At 41.1% G+C, this 16,155-nt stretch overlaps 1 protein-coding gene across 2 annotated transcripts in view; it reads right to left on the bottom strand.

Annotated features, from left to right (window-relative positions):
• Positions 1-3,227: 3,227 nt before the first annotated feature.
• Positions 3,228-16,155, bottom strand: part of LOC103698873 (probable BOI-related E3 ubiquitin-protein ligase 3) — a 30,299-nt gene continuing 17,371 nt past the window's right edge. Inside the window, exons 1-2 of one of the 2 annotated variants that reach the window (XM_008791969.4) lie at positions 8,457-8,893; positions 3,228-3,891 (exon numbers count right to left, since the gene is read on the bottom strand). In XM_008791969.4, coding sequence (XP_008790191.1) covers positions 3,364-3,891; positions 8,457-8,768 — 840 coding nt within the window. In that variant the 5' untranslated portion in view covers positions 8,769-8,893 and the 3' untranslated portion in view covers positions 3,228-3,363. Of the gene's footprint in view, positions 3,892-8,456; positions 8,894-16,155 lie in introns of those variants that run through there. The other variant, XM_039119006.1, reaches the window with a different exon arrangement.

The following is a 16,155-nucleotide window of genomic DNA, read 5'->3' on the forward strand; positions in this document are numbered from 1 at the left end:
GGGAGGATATCAGCCATCAAGAGTTGTCTCTGCAAGGGAGCTAGCATCCCGGGAAGATACGAAGGCTTTGATCGGTTCAATACTTCGTGTGGATACCCGTAGAGGCCGGACGCGTGTGCGGCTTCCATTGAACCCTCATCAAATACCTCGTGAATCAGATTTGCGGAGATCATCTACCCGCACAAGGTGAAGATCTGATCTTCTTAATGATTTTAAAATAGTTTAAAATAATTTAATTCTAATCTATCTACAAATGAAAGGTTTTAAAACACGTTCATGCGATGAACGGATCCCGCATATGTTTTTCCGCTGCAATCTGAAAATTATTTCAAATTTTCATGGCATATGAGGGATGCTAACAGTTGGGAAGATTTCGGAGTAGATGAGCTTGGATATGGCTCGATTTGTGGGAGAACAATGCAGAAGGATGTAGGATGCTGGGAAGCTTGAGAACAGATTGTTCTTGGATGCGGAAGAGAATGACATGCTTATCCGGCTGGGAGGGAAGCCATCGCAAATGAGAAGAATCCGGCTCTGTTTCTTGGTTCCCTTTTTGGGTCCGAATGAAGGCTGTTGGGATGAAGATTGGTTGGTTTGAGATGAGGAGATTTGATTTGAATGTGTGATTTCCTTTGGCTGGGAAGAGCCCAATGGTTATAATTCTTTGGGATCCGTGTGACTATAGATGGTATACTTTGAGATCTGAGAGACAAATAATTGAAGGGATTAATGAGAAGCACTGGGTTTTGGAGAAGAGTTCTTGGAGTCGACTCCGGAGGATGTAAAATTGTGAAATGATGCATTATCAGTTTAGGCTTTACCTAATTAAGCTTGACTCGACCTGCATACATTAAGCTTAATCAGTAAATAAGTAAAACTCGAATTACCTTTAATAATTTATTCAAATGCAATGATGAAGGTATCACTATTTTTTACTTAAATTTACAAAATATGTGAATTAAAAATATGATAAGTGCTATGAATAAGATATTAATTTGTACATTATTTAGCACTTATTAGCTGGCAGACAAGTATCTTGTCCATGATGGGGAGGATCACACTATTGCGATCAATGCTCAGCTTAATCCTGCTTTATCTCCTATCTAATACCTTGATTTCCATCGGTGTGTTACAGTACATCAAGTGTCTATTCCGAGATTTCATTTGGCGGAGGCAGGGGAGTAGCAGGGGTGTACACCTAGCGGCATGGGATACGGTATGCCAGCCGACTAGCTATAGGGGGGATCCACTCTCTGATCGAGAGACGGGAGATCTTCGCCACTAGATTGGCAGTCAGATTTATATTGGAGCTGGCAGGTCTATGGAGTTTCCTGATGAGAGCCAAGTGTCGGGACTCGGCGGATCCGTTAGCATTCCTGGTGGGGAGGTGCAGCTCTTTCATATGGAGGGAGATCTGCTCCTGTGCTACTGTGGTGCTTCTGGAGATTAGGTGGGAGATCGGTGATGAGCGAGTGGTGGACGTCTTGGGAGATTTCTGGGTGGCTGATTTTCCATTATGTAGGTGGCCTATCATGTTTGACCCCGAGGAGCTGGAGGGGCGCACTATAGGTGACCTGATTATTCCAAGCAAGCGGAGCTGGGACGAGACCCTGGTTTGACGGACCTTTGTCGAGCAGTTGGTCGAGCGGATTTTTGCGGTGTCGCTCCCGATGAGTGTAGTGGAGGACATGAGGGTGTGGGGCCGGACGGGTAGGCCGGAGGTGAGGACCAAAGATCTATTGGAGCTAGTTAGGAGGGTGTCGACTTGGTAGTTTGAGAGGGGATGGATCTGGCAGATACGCACTCACCCTCGAGTGGCCTTATTTGTGTGGATGGTAGCCTAGGGATGCCTGCCTACTAGAGGAGTGCTATCTTGGCGTGGGATGGGCATTTCTCCGGTGTGTGGAGCCTTCCCGAAGGTGGAGGAGTCTATCTTCCACATTCTTTTTTGGATGTCAGCATGCGGTTCAGATTTGGGAGTGCGTAGCAGTTTCCTCCGATCTGACATAGAGGTGGACATCGACTGAGGATTTTCTGACTTTCCTGCAAATTTCCTCTCGGAGGTCGAACAGTGTGGACCAGGGGACTAGGGCAACTTATTTGGCGTATCATTGCTGGCTAGATAGGAATGCCCAAGTCTTTGAGGACAGAGGCGCGCATCCGAGGCTGGTGGTGGACCGGGCTCTTACTTATGTAGCGAAGGTCCTTGGCATTGCCGCGGTGTCATCCTTTGGGTTGACTAGGAGAATTTGGGGCTCTCATTCCACTCTTATAGCACCCAGGACTATATCCATATCCCAGGAGCCCCCACCCCTTGGCTTTCTCAAGGTAAACTTCAATGGCGGTGTCAGCTAGATCGGAGGCAGCAGAGGTGCCGGGTTTGTCATCAGAGATCAGGAAGCTCGATTGATGGCGGTCGAGGGTCAACAATCTTCGAGTAGACGGTGGTCGGAGCCGAGGCTAGAGCTGCACAAAAGGGCATCTCCTATGCAAGGCGTGTGCTGGTCGCGGACCGCATTATCCTTGAGGGAGACTTAGCTATGGTGATTGAGTGGATCCGAAATCCGGACAGTGATGCCGGCAGATTGCGATTGATTCATGACATCTACCGATTTTTGGGTGAGTATATCTCCTACCATACCACTCATGCCTATAGAGAAGCTAACAGTGCGGCTGACTAGGTGGCATTCTTCACAGCTCAGCACTCCAAAGGTTTCACTTGGGACAACCTATCCTTGGTTCCATCATCCTCATATTCTCTTATCATATTTGATCTTATAAGCTGCACTCACATCCGTTATGTGTGAGTCGCCATTGTACCCAAAAAAAAAAAAAGTCAACTACCGGTACCTATAAGGACAGAAAAGGTCTAAATGCAAGAACAGTCATTTTGGAGAACCTCGAATACGAAATTCCCCGACATCTTCATTTTCATGCAAAAACAATTAGCCAAAATTTGGTCAAATAATTTACCCATTAACAATATAAATCATGCTACAAAGGTCATGGCTAACAAGTGTAAGTAACCACCAACACGCTCCCAAATTCTTGGTAATTATGTCATGATGTTTATCACAGAGGACTTTCTCTCTCAGGCCTGGCACTTCCATCACTTGCCATGTAGTTATCCAAGGATCACAGTCCAAAATGTTTGCATCTGAGTGGGACCACTCATTTCCAACCACACCAAAAATCCTACTGCAAAGTAGCTCCATGCAAAATCAGAATAGGACAGCAAAATGCTCTCTCTATTTGACACTTCATTCTCCATGAAATTTTTGATGGTTATGCACAAGTGGTAACAAAAATCAAGCATAGAGAGGTTTGAGGAACTAGAGACTTTGCATGATACCCACTGTTTCATTACATATAGATCTCCATGCCGATAAACTTTGAGGACTGACATAGAGGACAAAAGCCGAGTTTACTGTCACATTCCTTGCATAGGCAGAGATGTCGGCATGGCAACAAAAGCATACAGACTTCGTTGACTTGGCAAAACTTACAAGTCAGCATAACTTTCATGCCCTTTTTCTCTTTGCCCAAGAGCTGGAAATTGGCATCCCCACCCTTGCAGAAAGAGGCTGCATCATCTACCTCACTATCACCACACCCTTCCCTGCTGTCCCTGCCCTGAGCAAGCACTTGTTGAAGATGGAATTTGAGGGAAACGATCATGTTGTCATTGTACTTGGCTCGTTGCTGCCATGTCTCCACTTCACCACACAGCTGTTTCATTTGTTCCTCAAGCTCCACGTTCTTCTTATTGATCTCCTCTACTTCTGCTTCTTTCTCCTGGATCTTATGGAGGATCTTATCTTTGATAGCCATCAATGTCTGTAGCTGTTTCAGTTGGAACTTCTGCAATATTGCTTGCCTCATTTGTTCGCCCTGCAAATCCGATGAAAAACATGCTAGTTTTCACCAGATCATGGTGAAATTTTCAACATGTGCTACGTCTTCGTGATGATATTGCATGAAAAAGGAATTAGGCACATTATCATGAGGGAAAACTAGTGTAACCCCCCCTCCTCTCTTCCCCTGTGCCGCACTAAAAGAAGCAAGATGCCAACTAAACAGCTGAATTTAATTTCCAAAGATGGACAACATTAGCATCCAGCATAACATAATTCATTGATATCCAAAGTTTGAAAGCATTAACCGAACCATGGAACAGGCATCCACAGGCTAATTTGATAAATTCTCTTTCTTGTTAAAGCTACAAGTAATAAGTGCCTTAATTTTTGTACTTACTTTTTCAGTAATTGTATTAGCTATGGTTTGAGAATAGGTGACCATGCATGTTAAACAGATGGAACCATATCTTTAAGGATAAGAACAGGATTGTCAAATATTGCTTGCTTGATACATAACCTACTCAAGATTGACCTGTTCAGCAGGTCTGTTAGGTACTTAGGTCTTAGCATTACTCAAAGAATAGTTTACCTCCACTTGATCACTTACTAAACAATCCAAAATCCTTCAAATACTTATTGGGAGACCAAATCACATTAATAAATGTAACTAGCAATTTAGCATGGTAATGCTTAAACCTATGGTTTAGGTGACAACATCCAGGCTCTTGAATTGCCACCCTAGCAATTCAATACCGACTTTATTGGATCTTTATTTGATTTATGCACTTCATTTGAATTATTATATTTTTATGCTACTAACAAGTTAGCATTTTAAGATCTCTCAAGTAATATCCAATGAATATTATGTATCTGAACTTTAGAATCAGATCTAGGTTGGGAACCAAACCTAGGATCTTGCTGCATGGATGTTTCACTGTTTATCAGTGTCCGAGTCAAGAGTGACTGATTTAGCACGTCTCTTAGGCTTTCCCTTATTATAACGAAAAGTATTAAAGCATTTTCAGTCCACAGGGATACCAAATGCTAGTATTCAACTAGAGAGGTTGATCCCAAATAAGTTCATCTTTTTTTTACTTTTCTTCACTTATTCTATTTTTTGAATACTTTCCTTATGCAAGTTCACGGTACTTGAAATTGGTACTAGAGCTATGACAACTGGGAAAATGAGTGCTCAACTAAAAATTGTGATGAAGTAGCCTCAATAGAAACCATCTATATTGAGACATCTTGATCAACTCAATTGTTTAGGAAAATGATCTTACACAAGACACATATCTGGTCTTGCACCTATCTCTACATAAACTGAGCATAAAAGAGTTGCTTAAAGTGGCAATTGCTGTTGATTTTAATGATTAAAATATTCAGTTTCTTTTATTTAAAGGAAAAATATGCATCAACAATGTTATACTCATTCAAGAATACGATGTTGAAATAGAATTTTACAGCTTTCTGCTCAAGTAAAGGACAACTAGCATTACTCAAATATATCCTAAACAAAGCAAATGTTGTGCATATAGCATATATACAAGACAGATCATCATACAATCTCATTAGGGTTTCATAATTGATGTGTTGGTTAGACAGTTCTTAGCAAAATGAATTGCACCACCACATGGATGAATCTTAGACAACAAATAAGTAACAAAAAAAGATTAAGATATTATTAAATGATTACCCTATAGACGAGGTAAATTCTACCAAAGGAGGGCCATATGGACATTGATCATAAGTAGCAAGCCAAATAATGATTAATCCATAATTAGAAATGAATATTACATTTTCCATATGGCTTGATTTCCTTCTTAAAAAAAGACTGGTTCAGCAAATCTCTTAAGTTTAGCCTATAGGTAGAAACTCTTTTACAACATAATACACATGAAAATATTTTAAATAACGAGGTCAAACAAGGAGGCTGCCTCCCTTAAGTAGACTTGAGTGTTAGTGAAATAAAACAGGAGAGACATAATCTTTCGTACTTTTAACATATTTAACCACTAACTTAGAGAAATTGTTCAAAAGTATACTCCCTAAATCTTTATAAATGCAATTTGGGCTTTCCCTGGAGGTTTTAAATTAAATATCACAATTTGCACATTTATGAATTTGAAATTGTTGGATTTTAAAACTGAAGTTTCTAACAAACATTTGTTGTTAATATGATTCACCATACCGGACCAAACCGGATAGTACGGAGCGTATCGTACCATAATGGTTCGATACCAGTATCCGGTACGGGTTGCATTGTGACACTTAGTATACTGAAAAAATTCCATACCATACCGTACCGACACAGTGCTAGTGTGGCACCGGTACGGGGTCTAGTACCAAAACGACAAGCCTTGATTGTTAAAATGAAAAAAATGTGAAGATAAGAAAGAAAACTATAAACATGAAAAGATCTACTTAAAACAAAAATATTTAATTTGGTGATTTAGGACCATTTTGAGATTTATCATCCAACCAAACACCCTAAATCCAAACACACCCTAAATATTCTAATACAAGCTAATCATTACAAACTAATGATTAGCAATTTAAAAAAAAAATTGAAATATCATTATTTTCCAATAAATCCAAACACACCCTAAATATTCTAATACTTGCAAATATCTGTGTAAAAGTACTTCTTTAAGTCTGAATTTATCTTTCATCAAAAAAAGGCTGAATTTATCAGGACTAAGCAAGGTCTTTCTGTCCGACCTAAAAAGAGTAGAAAAGATGATATGGAAATAAGACCAAAGCACCAGTAGTTGATTCTACTTGGAAGGATAATGCATAACTCTATTTTCTCATTATTGTTGTTTTTTTTTTAACCTTAGACCTGGGTTAGGTATACACTGATATGAGCTGTATATTCTAGAGCTTGGGTTAGTTGTCAATATTGATCAGCAAGTTAATCTTGTTCTCATGGTTGACTTACTACGAGAGACTCTTCAAGGTTGACCTTACTATATTGAAAAATTTGATGAATCAAATAACATAGCCAATTAAACTATAAAGGCATAGACAAGTTTAATGTCTTTTTATTAAAAAAAGAAAACTAATACCACTATATGGCTGCCATGAAGATAGAGGATCTCTTGACCGTTAAAGACCTAAACACCAATAGATGGACACAAAATACTTTGATCGAGGGAAGTGCCACCAATAGACGAACATCCTATATCTGTTTTAAGTGGGAAGGAATCATGCATAAATTTGATTTAGCATCTCCAATGTTATTAATGTTAGACAAGCCCACAATGAGTACTAACTCTGATATAGTCTGTGCCTTTCAGAATTTTGTTAGCATGTCAATGACAATCAGTTTAATATCATTATTATGTTTGACTTGTTTGGAAGACCGCTCCTAGGGTTAACTTCCTCAAAAAGAGAACTCTTAAGGGAAATTAGAAGCAGAGAATAGAAATATCACTGTTTCATTAAGACAATCAATATCCTTATAGCAATAAAGGAGGTTAATTGCATCAACTGATCATATTTATTAGCTCTTACTTTATCTATAAATGTCTGATTCATACCACCTAGATCACAAGAATCTGGAACGATGATCACAGCCATGAGGAAGATGAATGATCAACAAACAAACATGGAGAATATCCTAAAAGAACCCGCGATATTCAGACAAAGCTTGGTCAACTCCTCAAGGATTATACTTTTCCTAAGGAACCTAGTTTGAACATTGACATTAGTGATTATATAATCATCAATTTCAATTACAATTTATCCAATGGAATGGAAAAGCATGTTCTTCTTATGGATCAAAATGAAAAGGTTTGAACCATCATTGGAGCAAAAAGATGCAGAAGGAAGCACCCATAGGAAAACATTTTTTCGACAGACAAAAACATTGAAGAGATTATCCTACACAGGCCCCCAATTAAATTATGTAATGTCAAGGATGCAATCAACAAGTGCAGGAACCATGAACTTCAGAAGGACATGTCTGCAAAAGATTAACAGAATTATATCACCATTATAAAAATGAACAAATAAATTGAGGAACGAAAGATAATGGACAACTTGGAACCACCAATGCAGAACAGCCGGAAGAGAAAATGACCTTGAGGGCGACATGACAGAGAGCAAAATTAACTTTCCTATCAGCATCATTGATTTTGTCTTATTTTGCAAAGTATAGTTTTACCAAAATGTAATTTGTAACCTCTAAGTACACATTACATCAATTAACATACGCTACCAAATTAGTAAATATTTTACTTCCAAACACAAGGTCATCTAGTGTTATCTAAGGTCTTATAAAACTATCCAAGAAGCCTCCATCTCAATAAAACGCTCACTCTAGTTTCAATACAGGCCCGCTGTAAACTACCGCTTTGTCTGAAAAGTTAAAACCTGATCCTTGCAAAAATTTCATGACAAAAAAGAACGGACAGTATCAGACAATATATTACACCTCAAACAAAAGCCACACGCATCTTCCAAAATTGATTCCGATCCATCCAAAATAAATCAAACTAAAACAAGAAATCATCATGAACAATAATAACGTTGAAGAAATGAATCTACATGGAATTTAGAAATTAAATAGAAAAACCTAATAAGAAACCTCCGAACCTGGACTCCGACAAAGCGATCTATCTCGACTTCCTGCCTCTGGAGTTCATGGCTGATCTCGTCATCAATTGCCGGAAAGCGGTGGACGAGGAGGAGCGAGTCGCCGGAGGAGGCGGCGGCGGCGGTGGCGGCGGCGGCCACCGCGCCCCCGTCGTCCATCGAGAGCCCGAGACCGGTGGACAACGGGAGGGTGCCCAGGAAATCGACGGCCATCATGTGGGAGCTGGCCATCGGGAGGAAATCCTGCTCCTTCAGCCACTTGGCCCTCGGCTCCCACCCCTTCGATCCCTCGTCGCCAGGCGCAGCACCCATCACATCAAATACTAGCCAAAAAAATTAGAAAGGAAAAAGAAATGAAATCAAGGGATAGAAATTGGGGTTGAGAGATTACGGCTGGGACGAGATTGGTCGGAGCGGTTGAAGAGGGTGATCTAGCCATCGGGGCCCACATAATTCCTGGGATTTTTCGAGAGGATCAGTTAATTTTTTTTAGGGAGAGAGAAGAGGAAGGATGGATTTTTGTTTATTCATTTTTCTCTCTGTACCTGAAAAACAGCTGCTGTCGCTGCTGCTGGGGGAGGCGGTGATGAGGAAGGGCGGCCGGGAGGCCGGGGAGGAAAAGGGGGGGAAAAGAGGACAAAGGGTCTTAAATAGAATCGGAGTAGCGGCGGGCCTGGCGGCTTCAATTTCTTCATGGGCACATAACGACGTTAAAAGAATAACGTAAAGGGTGATCGTTGGGTACACATGTGCCGCTCGTTTACAGGATTGCAAGATATTTTTTCAAGAAAAATGATAATTATACTCGAATTTCAAACAACCTTCACGGAACTGCTAATATGGCAATCCGATTTGGTTGTCGTATGCTTATATAGCAAAATAGTGATATGCGCACAAGAACAATTCTATTGCCAGGTTGTAAGAGGGATTAGTATAACTCCTGGATTTAGGCCTTGCTTGGAGTACCTTTCGGCAATAGAGCTTTTAAAAGTAGAGCTTTGTAAAGTAGAACTTTTATAAAAAGTTGTTTGTTATTTGGTAACTACATTTCTAAGTGTTGTGATACTTTAACATATTTTTGGTAAACAAACTGAGAAAGTATTTTTAGTATGACGGAGAATCATAATGTTATTTTGATGTTTACAAAACCATGAAGGCTATAGGAAAGTACTAATGCAATTAACAAAGTTAATCAAGTAAATAGATACTCAAAGAAGAGATAAGTGATACATTCTCGATACATCCAACAAACTTGATACATTCATGGAACACTCATCTACAATGTTTAATATGACCTTCAACAACTCATCCAAGGATAATTCTACTAGAAGAACTTGAGAGAAAATATAATTTTCAGTTTGATCAAACTAAGAGTAAAGTTTCTCTTGATAAGGGGTATTTCCATAATTCTATTAATTAGAGAAATGAAACTTGAATGTGCCATACTTCATCAATTTAATTGGAATATCTTTTTATTACTTCAATGCGCTAAACTAACCTTCAAGTGCAGAAAAACAGGGTTAGAGTCGACCCCAAGTAATTTAGAGTCGATCCTGATACATTTGGCACGATGTGGCACAACCTTGGAACACTTGGCACAGAGTTGGAGTCGACCCCAGAAGTAATGGAGTCGACCCTGGCACTCCTTGGTACACTCTGGCACAAAATGGCGTAAATGGCACAGAGATTGGGTCGACCCCAAGAAATCTTAAGCCGACCCCAGGTGGAGCCAACCCCAAGCTTGCATGAGCCGACCCCAGCTTCAGCTATCTGAAAATACAGCTTTCTGAAATTTACTGAGAGGACCGACCCCAAGATTTCTTGAGCTGACCCTAGGTGGAGCCGACCCTAGGTTGAGTTGACCCTAAGACAGAATGAGCCGACCCCAGCCAAAAGAGCCAGAAAAGCAACTCTCTGGAGTTCTTGAGAGGGTTGACCCTAGATGACCTTGAGTCGACCCCACTAAAGTTTGAGTCGACCCCAGGAAAGCATGAGTCGACCCCAGCCTGAAGAATCAGAAAATCGAATTTCTGAAATCCCTGAAAGGGTCGACCCCAGAAAAGCTTGAGTCGACCCCCACTGTAGCTCGAGTCGACCCCAAGAAAAGTTGAGTCGACCCCAGCCCAGAATGACAAAAATAAGTCTCTAGAAATTCTCAGAGGGTCGACCCCAGAAAAGCTTGAGTCGACCCCACTGTAGCTAGAGGCGCCCCTTGAAATACATGAGCCGACCCCAGTCTGTGGAACAGTAACTTGAGTCGACCCCAGATTTGCTTGGGTCGACCCCAGCACGAATGAGAGCATAACGGCTAGTTCTGTAGAAGTACTTTTTGAGTCTCCAACGACTAGAAATGGCTAGTTTCTCCATTCCAACAGCTAAAGAGTAACTATTACAGGTTGGGGAAGTATTTAAGAGGCACTATTCATCAAAGAAAAGAAGCTTTTGCAATTAAGAAGAGCATTCAAGTGAAAAACCTAGTTTACAAGTGTTTCATCAATTTGCTTCATTCCAAAAAAGCCAAAAGAAGGTGGTTGAGCACATTCAAAGAGAAATCGATAGCTCCATCAACCCTTGAAGAGTGAAGCAACATTAGCCAAGAAGAGAAAAGCTTCAACAAGCGATAACCTTCTCTTATCTCTTCTTTGAATTCAAATTTGCTTTATATGCTCATTTAGGAGCTTTGTTCCTTGCATTTTTACTCTTGTTGTAAGGTTTGTTGGTGAGCCCGCAAAACCAATGGAATAGGTTGTTGGTGAGCCCGAAAAACCAACATAGATTTTTGGTAATCCCGGAAAACCAATTGTAAAGATTTTTGGATTGTGAGCCCGGAAAATAATCCACCCGTAATCCAAAGGATTATAGTGAATTCCCAAGGGGACGCTTGGAGAGTGGACGTAGGTGCCTTGGGGTGTACCGAACCACTATACTTCTTGTGTGTTTGTATTGTCTTGTTTGTGTTTTCAATTGCACATATAGAATTGACACTAACTAAATCACTCACACACATCCATTAAGAAGAGTTAAGGTCGAAAAATTTAGAAAACCAATTCACCCCCCCTCTTGGGTTGTCACATTGGCAACAAGTGGTATCAGAGCGGGTGCTCTTGTATTAATTGTTGATCTAACAATCAAGAGCCAAAGATCATGACAACTCATATATCTAGCTCTCTATCCGAGGGACAATCAACAAATAGGCCACCCCTATTTAATGGCACTAATTACATGTATTGGAAAGCACGAATGAGAATATTTATACAAGCATTAGACTATGATATATGGGGAATCATAGTCGAAGGACCACACACACCCACCATTAGCTTAGATGGCATGGTCATCCCTAAGCCACAAAAGGAATGGGATGATAATGATAAGAGGATGGCTCAACTTAATGCCAAAGCCATAAATGTCCTCTATTGTTCACTTGATGCAAATGAGTTTAATAGAATATCAACTTGTAATTCAGCTAAGAAAATTTGGGATAGATTAGATGTCACACATGAGGAAACTAATCAAGTGAGTCAAAAATAAATATGTTAATTCATAAATATGAATTGTTTAAGATGGAATCTACTGAGTCTATAACTGAGATGTTCACTAGGTTTACAGACATTATAAATGGTCTTAAGAGCTTAGGTAAATCTTACACTAACTTTGAATTGGTGGAAAAAAATTTCAAGTCTCTTCCAAGGATGTGGGAGGCTAAGGTGACTGCTATTCAGGAGGCCAAGGACCTCAATACATTTCAGCTAGAAGAACTTCTAGGGTCCCTCATGACCCATAAGCTAACAATGAAGCAAAATTTGGAAGAAGACAAGAAAAAAAAGACAATTGCCTTGAAGTCCACAATCCCTAAAGAAGATAGCGAGTCGGATGAGTCCGATGATGAAAAGGGGTATGATGAGGAAGAAGTAGCTATGCTTGCCAAGAAGTTCAGGAAATTCATAAGAAATAAGAAAGGATTTCACAAAAGGAAGCCATTCTCCAAAGGCAACATGAGCAAAGAAAAGAGTAAGGACAAAGAAAAGGAAAGGAAAGTGCCAATCTATTATGAATGCAATAAGCCCGGGCACTTCAAAATAGATTATCCACAATTAAAATGGATGGCAAGAAAACTCAAAAAGAAAGCTCTCATGGTTGAATGGAGTGAGAGTGAGGAATTAAGTTCAGAAGAGGAAGATCAAGAACATACAGCTCAAATGTGCTACATGGCAAACGACGATCAGGTATGTCTTACAACCAATGAGAAGAATCGACTATAGTATCTAAATAGTGGTTGTTCAAGACATATGACAGGTGATAAGGATCAATTCATCACCGTGGAATCTAAAGATGGTGGAATGGTAACCTTCGGTGACAACGCCAAAGGTCACATTATTGAAAAGGGTAAAATTCGTATCACTTCATCTACATTCATAGATAATGTTTTGTTGGTTGATGATCTAAAACATAACTTGCTAAGCATAAGTCAATTTTGTGATAAGGGTTTTGAAGTTTCTTTCAAAGCTTTAGCATGTATAATCACTAGTCCTAAAGATAATAGTATTGTGCTCATAGGACATAGGCATGGGAATATTTACACAGTAGACCTTGATGATCTAGCAAAGAAAAATGGATTATGCCTAATTGCAAATGAGGATAAGATAAATGAAACTAGTTGGCTATGGCACCGAAGACTAGATCATGCTAGTATGAAATTAATTTCAAAGTTAGTTAAAAAGGAGTTAGTGAAAGGTTTACCAAAATTAACTTATGAAAAGGATAAAATTTGTGGTGCATGTCAATTGGGTAAACAAACAAAATCATCTTTCAAATCTAAGAATATAGTCTCAACTACTAGGCCATTATAGCTTATCCATATGGATTTATTTGGACCAACTAGAACTGCAAGTCTAGGAGGCAAAAAGTATGGGCTAGTAATTGTAGATGATTTTTCAAGATATACATGGGTGTCATTTCTTACACATAAAAATGAAGCGTTTTCAGCTTTTTTGAAATACTACAAAAATGTTATAACTGAAAAGAACACTCTAATCGCAATTCGTAGTGATCATGGAACCGAATTTAAAATCAATACTTTGAAGAATTTTGTAATGAAAATGGAATATCTCATCAATTTTCAGCACCTAGAATGCTTCAACAAAATGGGGTTATTGAAAGAAAAAATAGGACCTTAGTAGAAATGGCTCGCACTATGCTATGTGAGTCAAATCTTCCAAAGTACTTTTGGACTGAAGCTGTAAACACCTCCTGCCATATTTTAAACCGTGTCTTAATTCGACCAATAACAAAGAAAACTCCCTATGAACTTTGAAAGAATAAGAAACCAATTGTTAAATATTTTCGAGTTTTTGGTTATCGATGTTATATTTTAAATAATGGTAAGGAGAATTTAAGTAAACTTGATGCCAAGTCAGATGAGGGTATCTTCTTAGGATACTCTACATCTAGCAGGGCATATAGAGTCTTCAACAAAAACACTATGGTTGTTGAAGAATCAATAAATGTTATATTTGATGAAACTAATAGTGAGTCCTCTAGGAAGGAAAATGTTTTTGATGATGATACAGGAACGTTCGAGCTTGAGAAGCAAGTATTCATGATACACCGAATCATGAGCAAGAGGATACATCAAAGTAAGGTGAGGAAGAAAAGGAAGATGATCATAGTTCACCACAACATCAGGATCTACCTAAAGAATGGAGGTATGCACATGGTCACCCCAAAGACTTAATAATAGGTAATCCATCACAAGGAGTAAGAACTCGATCCTATCTAAAAAATATTAATAACTACCTTGCCTTTGTATCTCAAATAGAGCCTAAAACTTATGAAGAAGCCGAACATAATGTAAATTGGATCAATGTCATGCAAGATGAATTGAATCAATTTAAAAGAAATGATGTATGGACATTAATTGAAAGACCTAGAAACAAATCTATTATTGAAACCAAATGGTATTTAGGAACAAACTTGATGAAAATGGAATAGTAACTAGAAACAAGGCTAGGCTAATAGCTAAGGGTTATAATCAGGAAGAAGGGATTGACTTTGAGGAAACCTTTGCCCTAGTTGCTAGATTAGAAGCCATTAGATTACTACTTGCATTTGCTTGTTATATGGATTTTAAATTATATCAAATGGATGTAAAGAGTGCTTTTCTAAATGGTTACATAACAGAAGAAGTATATGTAGAACAACCTCCTGGCTTTGAAGATCATGAATTTTTCGATCATGTATTTAAATTGCATAAGGTACTATATGGTTTGAAACAAGCTCCTAGAGCTTGGTATGATAGACTTAGTAAATTCTTGCTAGATAATAAGTTCTGTTGCTGGTGGTCCAAACCGAGAACGATTGGCACAGCGGTGTGAACGGGGTTCCCTTGGAGTTGGGTTGATTGCGCTCCACCTTCCACCGAGAAACCTGCAGGCAAGCCTCGCACCACCACTGGGGTAGTGGGGGCCCTCCGACGATCAAGTCAGAGGAGATTGAAGGAGAAGGAGAGATAGTAGTAACGGATAAGAGAATACTCTGGAAAACTTTTTCTTCCCCTCCCCCTTCCCCCCCCAGCCCCATATATACCAGGCTGGGGGGTTTTTCCGGGGATTCGTCATCGTGTGGCACGATGGGGCTGCCACTGACATGGCCGTTACAGGGCGTCGTGGGGCAGCGCTGGGTACGGCCCTGGCAGGGCATAGCGGAGCTCCGCTTTGTACGGCTGTTACAGGGGATCGTGGGGCAGCGCCGGATACGGCCGTTGCAGGGAGTAGTGGAGCAGGGGGCCGCGGCGTGCCTCAGAGGAACAGTCTGTTGTTGTCGAGAGATTGCCGACTCGGGGTCGGATGACTGGATCAATAGGCAGCCGACTCGGGGTCGGATGACTGGATCAGGAGGCAGCCGACTCGGGGTCGGATCGCTGGATCAAGGGGCAGCCGACTCGGGGTCGGGCTGCGGAGCCGAAAATATCCGACTCGGGGTCGGATCGCTGGATCAAGGGGCAGCCGACTCGGGGTCGGGCTGCGGAGCCGAAGATATCCGACTCGGGGTCGGATTGCTGGATCAAGGGGCAGCCGACTCGGGGTCGGGCTGCGGAGCCGAAGATATCCGACTCGGGGTCGGATTGCTGGATCAAGGGACTGCCGTAGTCTTCCTGGGCGCGCGTGCCGGTCACGTGGGGCATGGTGGCTAAATTCCCCCGTAACAGTAGCCCCCCACTTCCGAGCCTGGAACCAGGAGGGGAACGGGTGAAGGGAGTGATGCTTCGAGATTGCCGCCATCCCTCGGAAAGGCGCGCGCGCTTCGAGCTCCCCGCCTCCTTTATGGCGTATAGCGGTTGTCGCTGATCTGGCAGTCTGCGGATTTCGGCGGACATCCTTCCTTAATGGTGTCGATTCGCCTTTGGGGCGCGAGCGATCCTTCGGCAGCCAGGCGTCCTCTGACGTCACCGAGGCGTCACCCGCCTTTCCGCCTATTTAACCGGGGGCCCTCCCCCGTCCGCTTTTCTCTTCGCAGGCATCTTCGAGTTTCTCCCTTGCGCTGCTGTCGTTGCCGTCGGACTGTTTGCTCACTCCTCCTTTGACGCCCTCGGAGCCGTTCTTCCTTCCTTTCCGGTGAGTTGCCCCATTCTTCAATTTAGGGCTCTCCATACTTTCTCCTTCCGTATTAGTGTACTTCAGTCGTTCCGGTCCTTTCCCCCTTC

This window comes from Phoenix dactylifera, unplaced genomic scaffold, assembly GCF_009389715.1.
Source record: "Phoenix dactylifera cultivar Barhee BC4 unplaced genomic scaffold, palm_55x_up_171113_PBpolish2nd_filt_p 000469F, whole genome shotgun sequence".
NCBI classification, from domain to species: Eukaryota; Viridiplantae; Streptophyta; class Magnoliopsida; order Arecales; family Arecaceae; genus Phoenix; species Phoenix dactylifera.